This window comes from Bombyx mandarina, chromosome A1, assembly GCF_030267445.1.
Source record: "Bombyx mandarina strain Sakado chromosome A1, ASM3026744v2".
NCBI lineage: Eukaryota > Metazoa > Arthropoda > Insecta > Lepidoptera > Bombycidae > Bombyx > Bombyx mandarina.
Window position 1 is genome coordinate 16,394,629 of NC_143234.1, and position 21,240 is coordinate 16,415,868.

General features: G+C 41.5%; 1 protein-coding gene and 1 long non-coding RNA gene across 3 annotated transcripts in view; both read right to left on the reverse strand.

Annotated features, from left to right (window-relative positions):
* LOC114252644 (uncharacterized) overlaps positions 1-6,568 on the reverse strand; it is a 30,522-nt gene extending 23,954 nt beyond the window's left edge. Inside the window, exons 1-2 of one of the 2 annotated variants that reach the window (XM_089739530.1) lie at positions 5,842-6,568; positions 5,038-5,254 (exon numbers count right to left, since the gene is read on the reverse strand). In XM_089739530.1, the coding sequence (XP_089595656.1) occupies positions 5,241-5,254; positions 5,842-6,328 (501 nt within the window). In that variant the 5' untranslated portion in view covers positions 6,329-6,568 and the 3' untranslated portion in view covers positions 5,038-5,240. Of the gene's footprint in view, positions 1-5,037; positions 5,255-5,841 lie in introns of those variants that run through there. The other variant, XM_028187217.2, reaches the window with a different exon arrangement.
* LOC149499584 (uncharacterized) overlaps positions 1-21,240 on the reverse strand; it is a 138,304-nt gene that overhangs the window by 23,954 nt on the left and 93,110 nt on the right. The window lies entirely within an intron of this gene.

A 21,240-nucleotide genomic window follows, 5' to 3' on the forward strand; every position in this document is an offset into this window, starting at 1 on the left:
CATTAAAAATTTCATTCTAATATAAAGCTTCGCTGTCATTTAAAAGCTCTCTATATTTGATTAGCTCATCAAACGAGGTTGGCTGTAGCATGTAGCTTACACTGCGGGTCGTTGACTTTAGAAGATGAATACCCTTTCTTTACAGATAAAAACTATTCACGGTCGTGTGTCTACAGATTTTCACACTGGCGTTATACGAACGCTGCGCTTAAGCCGCAACTAATTTTAGTTACAGGTCAACAATTCGTGTTCTCGCATTAAAACTGTATAATCTCAAAACTTACTAATTTTACAGGAGAGTGTTTTAAATGCTTAACATATGATACTTTTAATATTTATTAATCATCTTTGCAACATTTATTTTTTATCTTTTACCAGTTACATTATCTGTCTTTTAAAGTAATGTAAAATTATGTATTAATTTTGTTAATAGTAGTCAAAATATAGGTAAACTAAAACTAAACTACGCTTTTTTTTACAGTATTTATGAGAAAATTACTGGTGATACCAAAAATGATTTCGTATATTAACAAAATTTCGAATATTTTTGGAAATTGTACACTTTTAATGCGAAAAGACGAATTGAGTTAATTGTTAAGACATGAAGCGCTTTAGCTGTACAACTGGTATAAGCATACACTGGCGATAATAACCATTTACAAACCGCTGATATTTTCTTTCGACTGCCGTAAATAATGTAGTAATTATAAATACGGTGGTAGGACCTCTTGTGAGTCCGCGCGGGTGGGTACCACCACCCTGCCTATTTCTGCCGTGAAGCAGTAATGCGTTTCGGTTTGAAGGGTGGGGCAGCCGTTGTAACTATACTTGAGACCTTAGAACTTGTATCTCAAGGTGGGTGGCGCATTTACGTTGTGGATGTCTATGGGCTCCAGTGACCACTTAACACCAGGTGGGCTGTGAGTTCGTCCACCCATCTAAGCAATAAAAAAAAAAATATCTCCGTTAATGTTAAGATATTGCAATTGGATATTGCAATTGGATCTATACATAAATTTTCGAAATAGCTTACATGTTTACTTTACGTGTTTTTTTTTAGTTCCAATTCGTAAACTGCAATTTTTTTCAGATAATAAAGATGGCTACTCGAGTAATGACCGCTTGAATCCGACTTTTTTAACGCCGCAAACAAATCATTTAAGATTAATCGGAGGATATAATTTGCAACTTTGTATCGAGCGTATAATTCAAGCGTGGTAGCAAAGAATGAATCATTCACTTTTTTTTAAAATACAATACGTACATATATCTTATGACAACGTAATACGTGCAACATTGAAAGTATTTAATGTAACTACGTAAGGTAGAAATTCGCCTGTTTCGAAACTAATCAGGGATGTCGAATGATTTTGTTAAGGTACTTAGTGAAACAAAAAAATAGAATGGTGCGGACTGATGACGTAACGGGGCGATGACCTCGAAACCCATGGCCCGCCTATCGATTAACCATGACTTGAATTTCTGACTTTAAGATAGGAAGTATATACGGAAGGTTACCGACCTCAGATGAAAAAAGGTAAGAGTAGATGATGTCATGAATTCACATGAAGTAATATGACAAAAAATTGTACCCACATGTTGCTAATATTATCTTTTGGATTATTGATTGTATTTATATAGCACGTGTCCGTCAATGTGAAATGTTCGTGGCCTAAACGTTAAGACCCCTGGTGTTATGGTATCGAGTAATGCGATTACGGGTAGAAATCGTATTAAAAGCGGAAGAAGGTAGGTATCATTTATCTTAATTAATATGGACCTAAAACTTTTATTAGTCAGTGTTGTATTGTTCGCCCACGCGGCTAGGTAATAATGCTACACGCTACCAAGCAGTTGACGGTTCCGGTTTGAATGGTCATAGTCATCACGTTGTGATGTCCATGGACCCCAGTAACGACTCAACACGAGATGGACTGTGAACTGATTTGCTCAATCGCATTTAAATATATAAATATATGTTTTATTTATTTTGAAATGAGTACTATTTTTGTTTGCATAATTAGTGTAACTAGAGGTCCCGCTGTAGTCGAAATTCGACTATAATTAATTGGAATTGTAAGTTTGTACACTATTATGATTGTATTTTATACTTCTATAATCACAAATTTCGCCAAGGCCAATATTTAATCTATTCTCAATTTGACCACAGACGTCAAGAACAAAAGTTTGACAATAAATAGTATGCATGCGTGTGTGCGTCAAATACATGGTATGTAGTGTGTGTAATGTGTTATTTATTGATTTAATGTATCTTTTATGCATTATTTAAAAAAAATATTAGCATTGTGCACTTCTTCTCTATATTCTCTATAAGTGTGGAAAATTTTATACTCCTCCGTCCGCGCAATTTTTGTAAAAAGGGATACAAAGTTTTTGCTTCACGTATTAATATATAGATAATATTCTTAGTTAATCAGAAAATTGGTTTGGAAGTTGATAATTCCAGGTACATTGAGTTGTCACTACTATACTATACCGTATCAGTATTAGTAAATCCTAAACCATTCCTATCCTGAGACAATCCATGATTTATTGGGAGGATTGGTATATCAGACGGCCTGGGCTAAATGTATACAGACTCGAACTGCGACTTGAAAATGTTTGTCAATCGATGGTAGGCCAAACAGCACGAAGTCAGTAGAAAGAGTAGTCTAAATAAGGAAGGTGTTCTCTGGAATTAATTTCAGAAATATTCCGCTTTTCTACTAATTGAACATTCTCATATATAATAAATAAATTTTCATTGAACTTTAAAAAAATTAAAATGCGTGTTTACTGGTGGTAGGACCTCTGGTGAGTCCGCACGGGTAGGTACCACCGCCCCGCCTATTTCTGCCGTGAAGCAGTAATGCGTTTCGACTTGAAAGGCAGGGCAGCCGTTGTAACTATAGTGAGACCTTAGAACTTATATCTCAAGGTGTGTGGCGCATTTACGTTGTAGATGTCTATGGGTTCCAGTAACCACTTAACTCCAGGTGGGCTGTGAGCTCGTCCACCCATCAAAACAATAAATAAATAAAACTGCTTTCCCGCCCTTCAAAACGGAACGCATGACTGCTTTGCGATAGGAATAGGCAGAATAGTCCCTACCCGTGCGGGGTCACGATTGTGTACCAAACATCATTGATTAATTTAACCTAACCACTCGACACCAGGTGGGCTGTGAGCTCGTCCACACATCTAGGCAATAAAAAAATAAAAAAAACCGGCCGCCCGCTTTGATACCCAACTATTAATGTGTTTGCTGTCAATTCAATCATAGGTAAAAATCCGTAGACCAGTTAGTTGTTAAAACGACGATAAATGCAATTTTATGTAAAACATTTAAACCTGGATAAACGAGTCGCTTACATCACGTTCAATGCAACGTGGATTGACTAAAAAGGGGCTTAACCAGCGGCTCTCAAACTTTTTTACCTAAAGACGCAGTGACAGTCTCGTCACAAAACCGCGATATGTATTTATTTGGTTGTTCAGTTAACATCTAGTAAATAGTTTCAATGCAGAAATACAATTCCTCTGGGTCAGCTTAGATAAAAATATCGTATTTGTAAATCTCTCTACACACTTGACAAGGGCTTGGGACCAATTTGTCGCGACACGGTGGTTGAGAGCCGCTGGCTTAGACGCTCTATTGAATTACAAGGAGCATTTTCTAGCATACATTTACTTGGAACGTACAATATTTGAATAGAATCGTGGAAATTCTGCACAAATATTCAAACATTTTAGATTTGTTTCACTCAGTTCGAAAAAAAAAAATTGTCATGTAAAATATTTGGGAAAGCACGCCACGTAACTTAATTAATTTGAACAAAAAAGCTCTTAAAAAGGCACATATTTTTTCAAATTACCTGTCGTACATTATTACATCATACCTCCATAGTACAATGCAAGACAATTTCTCTGGACCGCTAATAAACAAAACAAAAACACAAAAAGGGTTTTGCCAAAAAAAAAGCTTAACGAGCATTAAATTGAATATTTCTTTATTTTCTTTGTAAAATTTTATGTTAGAAGATAGTGCGACCCTTAAGCCTTGTTCGGACTAGGCGAGTATTTTAGTCGAGTACCGAGTAATTTAGTAGCTAAATGTGTCTCAACACCAAAAATTTTGTCGAGTAGGTTAGTAAATAATTTAGTCAAGTCAATCCATTTTGTTCTATTTTTATCGGGTGAGTAGCGAATAGTTTAGCCACTAAATACGGTACTCGACTAAAATACTCGCCTAGTGCGAACAAGGCTTTACTCTCCAATTTAAGTGTATTTTAATACGGTGTACATATTTGATGCTGCAATAATGGACCTATATCATCTAAAATTATTATTAAACTAGCGGCCCGTTCCGGCTCCGCTCGAGTCTTTAACAAAAATTTCAACGACGTTGTTTTATTTTTTTAAATAAAAGAGAACTTATTGCGGCGTAACTATAATAGTTAGACATATGAGCTGTCGTGACACTATTTGTACATAAAAATGTGTACTACAAAATCGTAGTAGATTATTTTATTCTATCATCAATAGTTTTCGAAGGACACGTGATGTAAAGAATATTTTAGGTACTTTTTTTACACTTTGAGTTACATTATTGGAGTTTTAGTAAAGATCTAATATATAAAAGATATAAGATATAAGTATAGAAGTGTAGACAAACTATCTGTCGTTCCCTTTTGTTAGAATACATTTAGTTTAAGTCAAATTGAAGTTGTTTTTCAAACTTTAAACGAAATCTATTAATTCTTATTCATTAACCGTTCTACCGCCTTCTGAATTTATGTAATATAGATTGTATGCAGACTTGAAATCAATAGATTTTTATTATTATTTTGTATTAAATATAGACATTATGTTGGTTTCGCGTATTAAATTTCCCGTAGGTAAGTACGTATTCATCAAAACGCAATTAATCGCATCAGCTAAACCTAAAGCTTCTTATAAATTGCGACAGGTTTCATAAATTTGTATAAAATTAATTATTCTAAATCGTCCTTTTTTTTCCTACCTAAGCTGATAGCCTAGAAAAGTGTTTGCAGCATCGGAGATTAACAAAGAAAACAAAAATATATGAGTTTCCGCATTCCATGTTCATAGATTTATATAAAAGAAATCTTTATACTGATTACCAATAAATACTCAACAAGGAAGTCCTTGGAATTGTAGTAATTTGGCAGATATTATCATATTTACTGTTTGAGAAGTCGAGTGTAAAGCCACTGGTGTCAAATCCGTGCATCTTTAAAAAACTAAAAAAAAATATATAACGATAACGAACCCAAGTATTGAATCTTAATGATCCTTGTAGGTAAGTAAAGTAAAAAAAAGACGTTGTAAATAAATTCGATTTACCTTATACACTGAAGTTTTATTTATTGACCTTTTAATATTTGAATAGCTTTCTTATTGATAAGCAAGCTGATTTCCGACACTTGCACAAACATTAATACAATGACGTTACAAAAAGAAAGTCTGACAACAAACCTATTTCGTCTTGACTATAATGCATCACGGCGTCAGAATACTAAATGAGTTTGACCAAGAACATTATAAAATTGTAGACGACGGGTAAATTTATGTGCATTTAGGAAAAAAATAATTTATATTATGTTGTTCCTATTCTTTTGCTACGATTTATTGTTTATCCTTTTACCAATCCCCAAGAAGTGGCCTCGAGCAAATTTCGTGTGAAAAACTTTCAATAAATACTTATTTTAAAAGTATAACTAACTAGATTGGTTCCGTAGATTTTTCCTTAATGACAAGTGAATAGTAAAAAAATGTTAACATAAACAATGGAATGTTGGTAATAATATTAATTGGTACCTGTCATTTGGAGCTGTCGTCTAGAAGCAGGCGTTCGTGGAGTTCGTGGTGTACGAGATGCCCGCGGAGTGCGAGGTGTTCGAGGGGTTCGCGGTGAACTACTATTGCTTGTCGACCTTCTAGATGGCGACCCCAAAACCCTCAAGTCAGTGTTTTCCACACATGCCAATGCTTCAGTTCCATTCCTCACGGGGCTATTTGAATTTTCTTTATCTTCTTCGAGGAACTTAACAGGAGAATCCAATTTCACTGCTTTATAAGCACACTCTGATTCTATGTCAAAATTAAACCTTCTAATGAAACGCTTCTTGTCTCTTGCATATTGTTCAGCCATTAATCGCCTCGTTTCATCTCTGTCGGGCGCACCGAATAAGCACTTGCAGCTTCCGCGTCGCCTCCTTGGTGTATTAGATACATTTCTTAAGGCTGCCATTCCAGCAGATATCTCGAATCTCCTCTGTTTAGGTGTTCGTCCTCCAGCAGCCATGTCTAACGAACGAGTCAGGTGAGCTTCAACTGGTTGCCAAGAAACATCTGACTAATCTCTCGAGAGAAAACAGCTGTTGTCCGCAGGTAGGGCAGGTGAGAAAGACTATACGGCGTACGGCAAGTTAGAGCGGGGGAGTAAATAACACCTGGCGATACGACGCGCCAATTCTAACCTAAAAGCCGGTTCGGCGTGGCTGCGACCGAACGCGGGCTCTTTCTGCGTTCGACTGACGCTCAGTTTTCCCGCGCATCGCCTCATGCGCCGATTTCGGCCACTTGGCGCGCAAACTTTAACAATGGAGTCAATGGATCCAAGGACGCTTTTTGTCACGGGATACAGGTGTAGTCTTGAAAGGGGAGACATTTAAGAATAGATCCTTATATGTATATACATTTTTTATACTCTGAAATTGTGCCTATAATTTGTTCTCTGGGCGGTATTGAAATTAGCAGCATTTATTTTTAGGTGTGACGTTGTTATCTCTCGGTTACAACGATTAGATAAATAAACGGACACGGGTAATTTGTAAATTTTATGTGAAAATGTTAATTTTTTTAATTTGTCTAATACCCGATAATTATTTCAAAACAAGACATTTCATTTCGTAGTTTCCTTTTGATCTTCTGGTTTCTCAATCATGGCCGCGAATTTCAAGTGTTTCGTATTTTATATTGTTTTAAAACCAACGAATCGTTTTAACGATGGATTGAAATGTGTACCTGTTAATGTTCTCAATATATTGTTTATGGTTACTCGAACTTCAATTTTTTCCACATAACTCAGCCTTTCTGCATTAGAAGGAAACGGGAGAACGATCCGTCAGTAGCCGTAAAGTTGTCAGGCGATTGCAGGGTTCTAATATGGGTCTAATACAATATTTATAAGAGACATCAAACGAGCGCTGGAAACTTGGCAGTCCAAGTAGGGATGTGCTATATGCATCTAAGCGCACCTTTCTGCCAGAAAGAGACGTGGCCATTCAACTTTTGACTCCGTTAAATGTTATCGCGCAAGTAGATAATATTCACCAAAAAAATACGTTTTTTTTCGTTTTCACCATAATGAGTTTTATTTAATCATCACTTGCTACCAAAAACAGAAATAAATTATGACAATTGTCTTGGTTCATCCATAGCAAAATACAATGGGTCTCCATTTTGAAGTCAGAAGGATTCTAAAGAATGGAAGAATAAAACATAAACGATCTTGGACCCCGGTGTTACACAATAATATACAACCAATAAAACAATACGGATGACCGAAAATTGCCGTCATAAAATATTGAAGTAAGTGATTTATTGTCAACCATAATAAGTATTTTTACGACGTAAAAGTAGCGGCTTCTTTGGCTATACTGTGGTTCAATTGTATTGGAAAAAAGTAAACTAAAGGTATTAGTTAGAATCATAATATGAGTTTCATTTTCTCAATTATATTTTGTTTTATGGTTTATGTTTTTCCTTTAGTGGGTTAACAAATAATAATTATTGATGTATTACCAAAGCCACATTTTCTTCCACAAAAAAACTCACCAGCCGATGTGACATTAACAACAGACTCCTCAGACTCCAACAAATTCTTCAAAGCCTTTTTGTACTGCTTCTCAGGTATTGATTTTTTTCTGTCAAAAAGTTGAACATATTTTGGAATAAGTAGAAATCTGTTGTTGCAAGGTCTGGTGTGTATAATGGATTGTTCAAAACTTCCAAGCCTAGTTCTTGTGACTTAGAGGCGATCTGTTATGCCGTATGAGGTCATGCGTTGTCGTGTAGGAGCAGCGTCGAGGAGCGATTACCAAGGCTGGCCGGAGATTCATGAGCTTCTGTGTCATTATGTCCAGTTCCTCCTAGCACACAATGGTGCGGCGGGGCGAGTGAGGCAAAGCTCTCCTCACTACGCAGAAACCCGCCGCCGCCGAGCAGGGGGTCGGGACCGGGGTCGTATCCGTGACCTGGCCCCCTAAGAGCTAGGAGTCCCACCCGTTTTGTGCGGGGAGAGACCCAGACGTGGGGTGGCGTGCTTTGCACGCTCACCCGCAGTAGGAAGCCGGGTGATGGTAGACCGCGTTCCCCCGACCGCTCTGGGGGAAGGTGTAACGCGGCGCCATCAAGGCAGGCTCTCGGCCCGCTGAACGAGGGAACCGGTGGTCGTGGCGCTGGCGGCCGCCGGTCCGGCGTCCGTGGGACGGTGGGATGGATGTAATGTGCTCTGCGTCAACCCTGTCCCGCCGTCTCAATAGCCCCGACTGGGCTCCGGCCCGGTCCGAGGTAGGGCGCCGGTTGTGAGCGGCAGGAGTTTTTAGTGAGGTTCAACTCCCACATACCCCACCTGCCGTGCGGGTGGGGATCCGGCGATTTCCTCCTGTGGAAAAAAAAAAAAAAAAGCACACAATGGTACGCAGTGGCTAACGGTAGGCAGCGGCTTGGCTCTGCCCCTGGCATTGCGTCCATGAGTGGCGGTAACCACTCACCATCAGGTCGGCCGTCTGCCTACAAAGGCAATAAAAAATAATAGGCTCTATAAAGAGGCTATGATGAACGGCACTGGACCACAAAACAATGACCATGACTTTTTTAAGTCTTTATTTCTTTAACTAACGTGACCTATAAAGTTTTTACCACGCCAATTCGTCGCAAATCGATCAATATTGTTTAGATGCTAATGTTGAATTCGGTTGCTAGCTCAGCGACAGATTGAGCATCGTCAGCTTTCACTGTCGCCTTTCATTCGTCGTTGTTAACTTTAGTTTTCGGATGACTCTGAGGATAATTTTTTAGTTCAACATTTCCATTTGGAAGCGTTCAAATCAATAAAAAGTCATGGTTTCGTTTGTAGTTTTATTTTTATTTTTTATTGCTTAGATGGGTGGACGAGCTCACAGCCCACCTGGTGTTAAGTGGTTACTGGAGCCCATAGACATCTACAATGTAAATGCGCCACCCACCTTGAGATATAAGTTCTAAGGTCTCAGTATAGTTACAACGGCTGCCCCGCCCTTCAAACCGAAACGCATTACTGCTTCACGGCAGAAATAGTGTCGTTAGTCTTGTGAGCTGTTTGCATTGCTATCGCGTATTGCATAACCGAAACTCGTATTTTATAATTACTACTAAGAGTATCGTGTCTATATTGTTGAAAAACATAAAACGTAATGACATGACACGTCATTACGGATCCTCCCGATCTATTAACGGTGCTTTTAGGTACCACAACCACCGGTCACCGTCCTCGTCGAACCCGTCGCTTGCGACGAAGGGCTCGACGAGCGAATTAACCCACAGACAGAGCCCACTGAGTTTCTCGCCGGATCTTCACAGTGGGTCGCGTTTCCGATCCGGTTGTAGATTCTGCGAAGCACTGCTCTTGCTAGGGTCAGTGTTAGCATCACTCCGGCTTGAGCCCCGTGAGCTCACCTACTAACTAAAGTTACGCTGAAATAGCCTCTCAAGGCTATCAGCTTAGGTAGGAAAACAAAAAAAGTGACTTGGTGGGTAAGACGATCACTATATTCGTAACTTCTATTACTTTTTATGTTTGTTTTTGGCCTACCAAACTACCAGTACCCTTGACGGGCTACCCGTATCCTGCTACTTCTCCCGTAGCGGGTGGGCCAGCTCATGGGGCTCAGCCTGAGAGACGCTGCTAGCATGTACCCTAGAAGACCAGTACTTCGCTGGATCTACCACCGGCAAAATCTACCCACAGAGCAGATCCGGCGAAAAACTCAACTGGTTTCTCTAGGTATATGCCGGAATTCAAAAAATCTAGCAAAAACAATTGGGTGTTTGATAATCTGACAAATCTAGACAAACAACTTCTGTACAGCAATGCGACTTTTATAATATGTACCTGAGAACATCAGGAACACAATGTGATCGTACTTCTTATAAGCAGCTACTGGTAGTAGGACCTCTTGTGAGTCCGCGCGGGTAGGTACCACCACCCTGCCTATTTCTGCCGTGAAGCAGTAATGCGTTTCGGTTTGAAGGGTGGGGCAGTCGTTGTAACTATACTTGAGACCTTAGAACTTATATCTCAAGGTGGGGGGCAAATTTACGTTGTAGATGTCTATGGGCTCCAGTAACCACTTAACACCAGGTGGGCTGTAAGCTCGTCCAACCATCTAAGCAAAAAAAAAGTTATTACTGGATTATTTATTCAGAAGAAGTGGGAACTAAGCTAACTAACCACCATTTCAAATCGTTGTACGGAATTTAATATTGCTTCAATATAAATTATTTGTTTAACAATCGCGAACACAAGCGCCATCTAGTTATGAGAGTGGAATGTTATAGTGTTTTTTTTTTCTTCAAAACTAGCATCAGTTGCACGAGTGTATAATCTATGGTTGCACGTGTCACCCGACACGCCAATAACTAATTTTGAAAATCAAACAGGTCATGCAGCACGCGACACAGGTCATTAAAATTGACAGGAAGTTCTGTCATTAAACAATACAACAATTGATTAATGAAAAAAAAAAATGAAACGTGGCTTATTGTTTTGATTATATTTTTCATTGCCCTGTCATTATATCTCCCCCTAGTAAATTGTTAGTTTCAAATATAAAATTCAATTAATAATCTGCTGGGTAATGATTTCCGTCATACTTGATTTAAATTATTTAGTATTATTTCGCAGTAAAATTAATAACAACATCCGCTCACGCGCATTAGTTTTACAATTATAAGGTACACTCGCATGACTATGATAAATTTTATCCAATTAAAAAAAGTATAACCTGTTCAAAAGGACGCTAGTTTTTTTCTTTTTCTTTTCTTGAATTCTCTTTAAATCAGTATGAGGAATCATGGTTGACAGTGAAATCATTGCTTCACTGCAGAAGTAAGCAGGACGTTATTCATCCTGGAAGTCGTTCGTGAAGATTTGTAAAGTACTATTAGAAAAACTTTGCTGCGGGATTTCAACATTGCATCGCTTTACACGAGAACACCGGGCGTCTTATCCTTTAGGCCACAACTTCGACTTTGCTATAATTATAATAACTATATATTATAATAGAAGTCGAAATTCGACTACAATAATTAATTTAAATTAAAAGTTTGAACATTATTATGGTTCTATTGTCAAAAACTTTACTTCTATAATCACATACCGCCAAGGCTACACTATAGACATAAATAAAGACCAACAATATTAATCTATTCTCAATTAGACCACAGACTTTAACAATAAACAAAAGAGTATATATATGCGTGTGTGTGTGTGTGTGTGTCAAATACATGGTAGTGTGTGTAATGTTTTATTTATTGATTTAATGTATTTTTATGCATAAAAATATATTGGCATTCTGCACTCCTTCTCTATATTCTCTACAAGTGTGGAAAATTTCATACTACTCCGTCCGCGCAATTTTCGTAAAAAGGGGTACAAAGTTTTTGCTTCACGTATTAATAAATAGATTTATTATCTGCATCATCTATCACCTATTTTCTTTATATAGGAATAAGGGATGAGTCAGGCGTGATATCACCCGTAAGTCCACGCGTCACCGAGTTCTGGCGTGAAGTATTCATACATTGAAGGTTCAAGGTTACGTAAATGGTAGTTATTCCAATGCAATCCTTGACTTCATGTCTCGAAGTAGGCAGCGACGTACACTGTAAACTCTTCTTCCGACTGAAAACAAGAGAGACCGGTGTTTGGAATGCCTAAAACATCGATAGATGATTAACAAGATCCGAAAGAAAATTGGGCGACTGCCGCTGTATGCCGTCCCGTCAACTGGGTTGCTAATGTAGTTTGCGGCGACTACGGAAGAAGGGTGATCATACCATGCTGCTTTCTCAAGAAGCGCTCTGACGCCATGTTCGGACGTTTACAAATCAATTCTAAGTCTAATTCGTCGTGACGATCTAACATCTGTCATCCCCATACAGCCAACGTGTACGAAGCGAAGCAGAATTGTTGAAAATAGTAAAATTTTAACAAGAATTAATCCATCTCTTTTTATTTTTGCAAATTTTCACTACGTAATCATTTATTTACTTGAGTAGTAGAATGTTTAGGTGGTGTTTCTTTCTGCAAGTTGTTTAGTCGGTCTTGTCTTAGAATTCGACGATAGATTTTTACTATTATATTTATCTGTCAGGGAGCTATTCTGGCTTCATCTTGGCGGGCGTACTGACGGGGCTTAGCCTGAAAGACTACTAACATCTTCTTTAGCAAGAGAAGTTTCCGCGAGAAATGCAATGCGTTGTGTTTGCGTGTCGAAGAACGCTGTCTCAACGTAGGTATCCAAACATAGTCTTGTGGCTATTTTCTCCTATGATGTGTATAAGCAGACTGAATAAGTGCCTTAGCTGTTGTCTATGTGAGCTGATATCTCGTCGTAAAGACTTGGCAATGGACCCGCAACGAGCGCTAATAATAATTTCCGTTTCGTGTTTTTAAATTTATTACTGTATAAGAGCACACGAATGTTTGCATTCACAATTTAAGTGCGAAATTGATTTCGATTCGTTCCGTCGAGGGGTCATCGTAAAAAGCAGGAAGCTGACACAATGAGTACTTACCTCGACGTATTCCGGTACTTTCGCACGCAAAAATGAGTTGCGTTTCTATTATCTTTATCTCTATATATAAAAATGAATTGCTGTACGTTAGTCTCGCTAAAACTCGAGAACGGCTGGACCGATTTGGCTAATTTTGATCTTGAATTATTCGTGGAAATCCAAAGAAGGTTTAAAAGGTGAAAAAATAGGAAAATGCTCGGAATTATATAAAAACAAACAATTTTGTTTTTCCTTTGATGTGTCCCCCGTCGAACGGATTCCTTTTGTTTGTTTTAAGTTTATTTTATACAAAATTTTAGGTATTTTGTTTATCGATTGAGACACTACGAAGTTTGCCGGGTCAGCTAGTTAGTTATAAAAAAAATATGCGATTGTCGAATGTATTCAAAATTATTATATATTCATTTCAGTGTGTAGACCGTATTATTTCATAAGATTATATTGTAATTATTATTTTTAATTAATAAATAAATTTACTCTTTCAATTTAAATATGTATGTATAGTATCATATTCGCTATAACGTTCGGTGACACTAGTATTTTTATAGATAGCTACCAATATACTATGTAATCATATTTAAAATGACCTTTACAGTTTAATCTCGTATTTTTCGCGGGATCTTCTCAATGGGTCGCTATTTTGATCATGTGATAGATTCTGCTAAGCACTGCTCTTGCTAGGGTTAGTGTTAGCAAATTCTCTCAGGTTGAGCCCTTGAGCACACTTACCCGTCCGGGCGTAGCTGCAATAGCTCCTTAGGCTGCCGGCGGATAAGTAGGGGAAAAAATATCTCCCCTATTTTTATTCTCATTATTTAATTAACGTTTCGAATTTAAAACTGGCTTTTTAAAGTTACTTTACAGGCTTCGAGATCACGGAGTCGCCCGTAAAAAAGCGGCAGATTTAATTATGTCTACGACTAACGAAAACCGAAGAAACCAGAATCATCATGTTGTTCAATCAGCATTAATTGCATCACAGAATCCGTAAGCAGCAGAGAGATATTTGTCTTAAAAGAAAAACGCATCAATGAGGGCGTCGCTACTCACTTTGTGATATTTATGTGTTCCGATAACCGTGTAACACCAGACTGGACGTCGCTGGCTGGCTAATCTCGTAGTCTGCTTAGCGCACGTGAAAATATCATAAACTATACGCTCTTATCCATAATAGCTTACTAATCAACTTCCAGAAAGTAAGAGGTTCTGAATTCGACGGTATTTTTATGTGTGTGCGTGTCCGTGTGCGAGTGCATGTGCATGTGCATGGGTGTGTGTGTGTGTGTGTGTGTGTGCCTCAGATCTTTTTTCTAGGTGTACCGATTTGTTTATTTTTTTTCATCTGAAAGCTGGTGCTCCTCATGTGGTCCCAATTAAATGTTATACTTAATAATACATGTCTAATTGACTTCGAATACATTGATGATGCACTACACGTTTTATTTTGCCGAACTCTTTGTTTTTAAATGTATTGTTTCAATTTAACATTAGAACTGATTTCTATTGATTTGGTTTTTGACGTAGTAACATGAACTTACGACCTCAAACACCAAACGCTCATAATATTCATTTACTAAGTTGATCCAAACGCTCATAATACTCATTTACAAAGCTTACCTATGATTTAAGTTTAGTATGTAAGTCCCGCTGAGTTTCTCGCCGGATCTTCTCAGCGGGTCGCGATTCCGATCCGGTAGTAGATTCATTGGCGAAGCAATTGCTCTTGAGTTGTTAGGTCTCCTTCGGAGGCGCTCGGGTAGTTGTTAGCAAATCCCACCCCTCCTAGCTGAGCCTTTGCTCGCCCACCTGTCCTGGTGAAACTGGAAAGGCCTTCGGGCTACCAGTAATCTTTCAATCATAAAAAAAAAGTAAGTAAGTTTACCTTTAGTGAAGCCGAAATCTATGCATAAAGTCGAAACTAGCAGAAACCCCCGCATGTAACCTAAGCGCTTCGTTTAATTCTAGCTGAATATATTGGATATCAGTAAACCACATTAGTACGTTAAATATTCCGGCCGTGACGCCAGAGAAACGTGCTTCAATTAACTCATACCTGTCTTATTGGGCAGTGTTATTTATGTATTTACAGTAAAAAAATAAATAATAGTTTAAAAAAAACTAACAAATACGCTTTTACAGAAAATACAACTAAAAATTAGAAAATAAATTTTAATAAATTTGAATTAAGAATAATGTAAGAAAAAATGATTTTATTGTAAAAAAGCGTGAGGTGCTTTTCAGGATATTATCAAAATAACCTTTCTACTCATATCATTATTCCTTTAAATCATTTTTCCTTACACTATTTTTAATTCAAATTTATTTTCTATTTCTTAGTTGCATTTCTATAAAAGCGTTATTTGTTAGTTTTTTTAACGGGGTCAAAATCATGTTCAAAGATTCCGTTACATACTAACATACATACGTCTGAAGCTAATAATAGCGTATTAAAAATACTAGTAAATATAATGCACGTTTCATGATTCTAAACACTTTTATGTTCAACTGTACATTAGTTTACCTGCAAATCTGTCTCGGAAGTGGTGGCGTATTGTCTCACGCCCCCGCGCACTGCTCCAAACGTCACCGGGTGTGCCATTTTATGTCATTATGTTACTTATTATTACTCTAAGGTTACTTTCATATTTTACAACAGGTTTTTGGGGACGCCGCCCGTGATGTATTCGGTAATAGTTTTGTTGTTATGGAGCCTCCTTACTCCTTCGCCCAATTTTACAATAAAAATTAAATAAAAACTTAAGCTATCAAATCCAGTCGCAATCTAATCCAATCTATTTGTTGTAAAACTTGTAAATTAGTCTATTATTTAAGAAGTAATTTTAATTTTCAATTTTTTTTTAAAGTGTTTAGTCTGTCTTGTTTCTAATCTAGAAGCATTCTATATCAATATTAATAATTTAATTATGCTTTCATTGAACTTTTAATGATTTATATTATAAACCACAAAATCAATCTTCCTCGTGCTATATGTGGCTAATCGTTGTTTTACATCAACTTTAATTAACTCGTCGTTAATTTTGACCACGAATGACGTCAATAAAATGAAGTTTTGTTCGACTGAGCTTTTTGTAAGTTCACGATAATTTTGGAACAAACCCGCTGTTCGGTTTCCTATTCATAACGCCGTAAAGTAACATAATTGATGACCATCTGGATGAAGTTATGGTTTTCCTTCCCAAATGGCTCTGTAGTTACTTACCGACCGAAAAACATATTACTGCCTCGTTCGTATGCGGGCTACTTGAGTTGTAACGGATTATGCACAGATGTGATGTGCACCTTTCGGAAAGGTGTTCTCAAACGAATGAGATATTAAAATTTTACTACGAAATTTTGCTAATTGATATCCTTTCAAAGGCATTCCGTCTATTGTTAGGGCAAAATAGGAGGGAGAAGAAATAGTATTTATTATTGATATGTATTATAATAAAATTACATGATACAGCACAATTTTATAGTTGTTCTCATTTGTAAGATGTGTTTCTCGCTGGATCTTCTCAGTGAGTCGCGATTCCGATCCGGTGGTAGATTCTGCGAAGCACTGCTCTTACTAGGGTTAGCGTTAGCAATGTCATCAGGTTTGAGCCCCGTGAGCTCACCTACCCGTCCTGGCGTAGCTGGAATAGCCTCTTAGGCTACTAGCGAATACGTAGGGAAAATAATAATAATGAGAAGTTTCAGTCATAACCAATCACTTTTTCATTGTATGATTATTTCCATTTCAACCTTGGCTCGAGTGTTTTGTAAAGTCAGTAAATACGTTGCAATGCAATAATTGTTACAAACGGTCAATGCGCCTCGTCTCAGTAACTCAACATTCCGATTTGAGCAACCGACGCGCGTGGACGTGCTCATTGTTTTGTCGGAAGTGACTACCGGTGATAATAGATCATTGTTCGTGGCACATCTGTGGCCCAAGTGTTTCTCGGAATTTGTACCTGCGCCTAATTGCAAGGCATTGCCGCCCGGGAACTGTGCAGTGGTTCTATTCACTCTAATTCTATTCTATTTATTCTATTCACTAAAATTTCTAAAATTCCTAGAATCGCTTCGGCCAATTTAGTGTTACCGACGCAGGGGCCTCGCCGCAAGGCGAGCGCGTGTTTAAGTCCCGGGGCCGCCCCCCCCGGGCGAAAATCACGTAAAGATGGAGGAAAAACTTTTCATCGACTTCATTCGGGAAAAATATCCGTCAATCGCGCCCGAATTCGAAGCCTATAGGGCCTCATTTGGTAAATATTCTCCCCCCGCATCTCTCGCCGCCGTCACCAAACATGCCTCGCAGGCATGCCTCGCGTGCCCCGCCGCCGGTCCGTGTTCAAGCGCACGTACGCACGCCGCCGCCGTAGCGTCTAACGCCCCCGCCCCCGCTACCCCCGCGCCCGCGTCAATCACGTCAGTTTCGTCCGTCGCGACCTCAATAGCGTCTAGTTCAGGCTCCGATACCGAATTGGAGATGGACTTCGAGTCCGCGACTAGCCCTCAACCCGGAACCTCGGATGGGTTCCAAACTGTAACGCGCGGTAAAAAGCGTACTCGCGTCGTGGAGTCCCGGAGCTCCGTGACGAAGCAAACCAAGTCCGCGACCGCCTCCCGACCACAGGTAGTCGTGACGCCGGAGTCGGACTCCGCCCGCCGCGTAACCCCACCGCCGCGCCCAAAAACCGCGCCCGCGCCTAAAACAGTTGTCCCGCCCCCGCTGATACTCCAGGAGAAGTCAGCGTGGAATCGCGTATCCCAGGCCCTTCAGGCCAACAAAATTAATTATACCCATGCGCGTAACGTCGCGCATGGGATTCAGATTAAGGTCGCAACGCCGGGCGACCATAGGGCCCTCTCTGCTTACCTCCGAAAGGAGAACATAGGTTATCACACCTATGCTCTTCAGGAGGACCGCGAACTCCGCGTAGTGATACGCGGAGTCCCCAAAGAACTCGACATAGACTACGTAAAGGAGGATCTGATCGGTCAGTCCCTCCCAATAGTTAGTGTGCACCGGATGCACAGCGGACGCGGCAGACAGCCGTACAATATGATTCTCGTCGCGCTAGAATCAACCCCGGAGGCAAAGAAAAGAATCTCATGTCTCAAAACGATATGCGGCCTCTCCGGGGTCACCATCGAAGCCCCCCATAAACGTGGTACTCCCGGGCAGTGCCACAGGTGCCAGCTCTATGGCCACTCAGCGCTTAATTGCCACGCGCGCCCCCGCTGCGTGAAATGCCTCGGCGATCACGCAACCACAGAATGTTCGCGTGTTAGGGAAACCGCGACGGAACCCCCAAGCTGTGTCCTATGCCTTAAGCAAGGGCACCCGGCAAACTACCGCGGATGTCCTAGGGCTCCGCGTAAACGCCCGAACCACCCAGCCCCCCGAACCGTCGACCCAAAGACTTCGGCGCCTTCAGTGCCGAAACCAGCCTTCGTACCGGCTGCGGTTCCCACCGTCTCGGCGTGGAAAAAACCGCTGCCGTATACGAAGGAGGGAACACAAAACGTACCCCAGCCCCCGCCTGCGACACGTCCCGCGCCTCAGCCCCTGCTCGCACCTCGCCCCGCGCCCGCGTACCGCCCCCCGCAACCCTCTGCCGTCAACGACTTCGCGCTCGTGCGCGACTTCGTCACCGCGGTAAACTTTGACCGTCTGCGATCGTTCGCAGATGCTATCCGTAGGTCGGTAACCCCCGAACAGCGGCTTGCGGCCGCTTTCGATCACATGGACGTCTATGAGTCCGTATCCCGTACGCTTTAAATCTTTACCGGTTATCAATGGCGCGAAACGGTAGAGAAAAACTTTATTCCCTTAAGTTGGCATTCTACAATGCTAACGGACTCGTGCGGCAACGCGATCAAATATACGAATTCCTCCGCGACAACCTAATAGATATTCTGTTAGTGCAGGAGACCTGCCTGAAGCCCTCGCGTCGTGACCCGAAAGTTGCGAATTACGTCATGGTTAGGAATGACAGACTCACCGCTTCCAAAGGCGGGACTGCCATTTACTATAGGCGGGCCCTGCACGTTGTCCCTCTCGATACTCCCTCGCGCTCACATATCGAGGCGTCAGTGTGCCGTATCTCGCTGACGGGACACCAGCCGATCGTCATCGCATCCGTTTATCTCCCCCCGGACAAGCCCCTCCTGAGCAGTGACATCGAGTCACTGTTCGGCATGGGAGACTCTGTCATCCTGGCAGGCGATTTAAATTGCCACCACACTAGGTGGAACTGCCATCGTACTAACGTCAACGGTAGGCGTCTCGACGCGTTTATAGACGACCTCACCTTCGAAGTAGTCGGCCCCCCAACTCCAACATGTTATCCGTATAACATCGCGCTCCGTCCGAGCACTATAGACCTGGCATTGCTTAGGAACGTAACTCTGCGCTTGCATTCCATCGAAGCACTGTCAGAGCTCGACTCAGACCACCGACCTGTCGTTATGCAGCTCGGTCGCCCTCACAACCCAGTTACTGTTACGAGGACCATGGTGGATTGGAATAAGCTGGGCACGTGCTTAGCCGAAGCCGCTCCGCCAATCCTCCCTTACGGCCCGGATTCGAATCTATCCCCCGAGGACACCGTCGAATCCATAAACATCATTACCGATCACATCTCTTCCGCGATCATTAGATCTTCTAAAGAAGTCGATGTGGAGGATAGCTTCCACCGCATTAGACTTTCCCCCGAACTTAGGAATCTCTTAAGAGTTAGGAACGCGGCAATCCGGGCCTACGATCGTCTTCCCACGCATTCAAACCGGATTCGGATGCGTCGTCTACAACGCGAAGTCCACTCCCGCCTAAGCGACGCCCGTAACGAAAATTGGCATAGTTATTTAGAACAACTCGCGCCCTCCCACCAAGCATACTGGCGACTAGCTAGGACTCTCAAATCCGAAACTACCGCTACTATGCCTCCCCTCGTACGCCCTTCAGGCCAACCACCGGCTTTCGATGACGATGACAAGGCTGAGCTGCTGGCCGATGCACTGCAAGAGCAGTGCACCACCAGCACTCAATACGCGGACCCCGAACACACCGAGTTAGTCGACAGGGAGGTCGAGCGCAGAGCTTCCCTACCGCCCTCGGACGCGTTACCCCCCATTACCACTGACGAAGTTAGAGAAGCGATCCACAACCTCCAACCTAAGAAGGCACCCGGCTCCGACGGCATCCGTAACCGCGCGCTTAAACTCTTACCAGTCCAACTGATAGCAATGTTGGCTACCATTTTAAATGCCGCTATGACGCACTGCATCTTTCCCGCGGTGTGGAAAGAAGCGGACGTTATCGGTATACATAAGCCGGGCAAACCGAAAAACGAAACCGCTAGTTACCGTCCGATTAGTCTCCTCCCGACGATAGGCAAAATTTACGAACGGCTCCTTCGGAAACGCCTGTGGGACTTCGTTACCGCGAATAAAATTCTAATAGACGAGCAGTTTGGATTCCGCGCTAAGCACTCGTGCGTACAACAAGTGCACCGCCTCACGGAGCACATCTTAATAGGGCTAAATAGGCGTAAACAAATCCCGACCGGCGCCCTCTTCTTCGATATCGCGAAGGCGTTCGACAAAGTCTGGCACAACGGTTTGATCTACAAACTGTACAACATGGGAGTGCCAGACAGACTCGTGCTCATCATACGAGACTTCTTGTCGAACCGTTTGTTTCGATATCGAGTAGAGGGAACTCGCTCTCGCCCCCGTCATCTGACTGCCGGAGTCCCGCAAGGCTCCGCGCTCTCCCCGTTATTATTTAGTTTGTATATCAATGATATACCCCGGTATCCGGAGACCCATCTAGCGCTCTTCGCCGATGACACGGCTATCTACTACTCGTGTAGGAAGATGTCGTTGCTACATCGGCAACTCCAGATCGCAGTAGCCACCATGGGACAGTGGTTCCGGAAGTGGCGCATCGACATCAACCCCACGAAAAGCACAGCGGTGCTCTTCAAAAGGGGTCGCCCTCCGAATACCACTTCGAGCATCCCACTCCCTAATAGGCGCGCAAACACCTCCGCCGTTAGGCCCGTTACTCTCTTTGGCCAGCCCATACCGTGGGCCTCGCAGGTCAAATACCTAGGCGTCACCCTCGACAGAGGGATGACATTCCGTCCCCATATTAAAACGGTACGCGACCGTGCCGCCTTCATATTAGGACGTCTCTACCCTATGCTTTGCAAGCGAAGCAAACTGTCCCTCCGTAATAAGGTAACTCTCTACAAAACTTGCATACGCCCCGTTATGACGTATGCAAGCGTAGTGTTCGCTCACGCAGCCCGCACCAACTTGAAGCCCCTTCAGGTTATTCAATCCCGATTCTGCAGGATAGCCGTCGGAGCACCA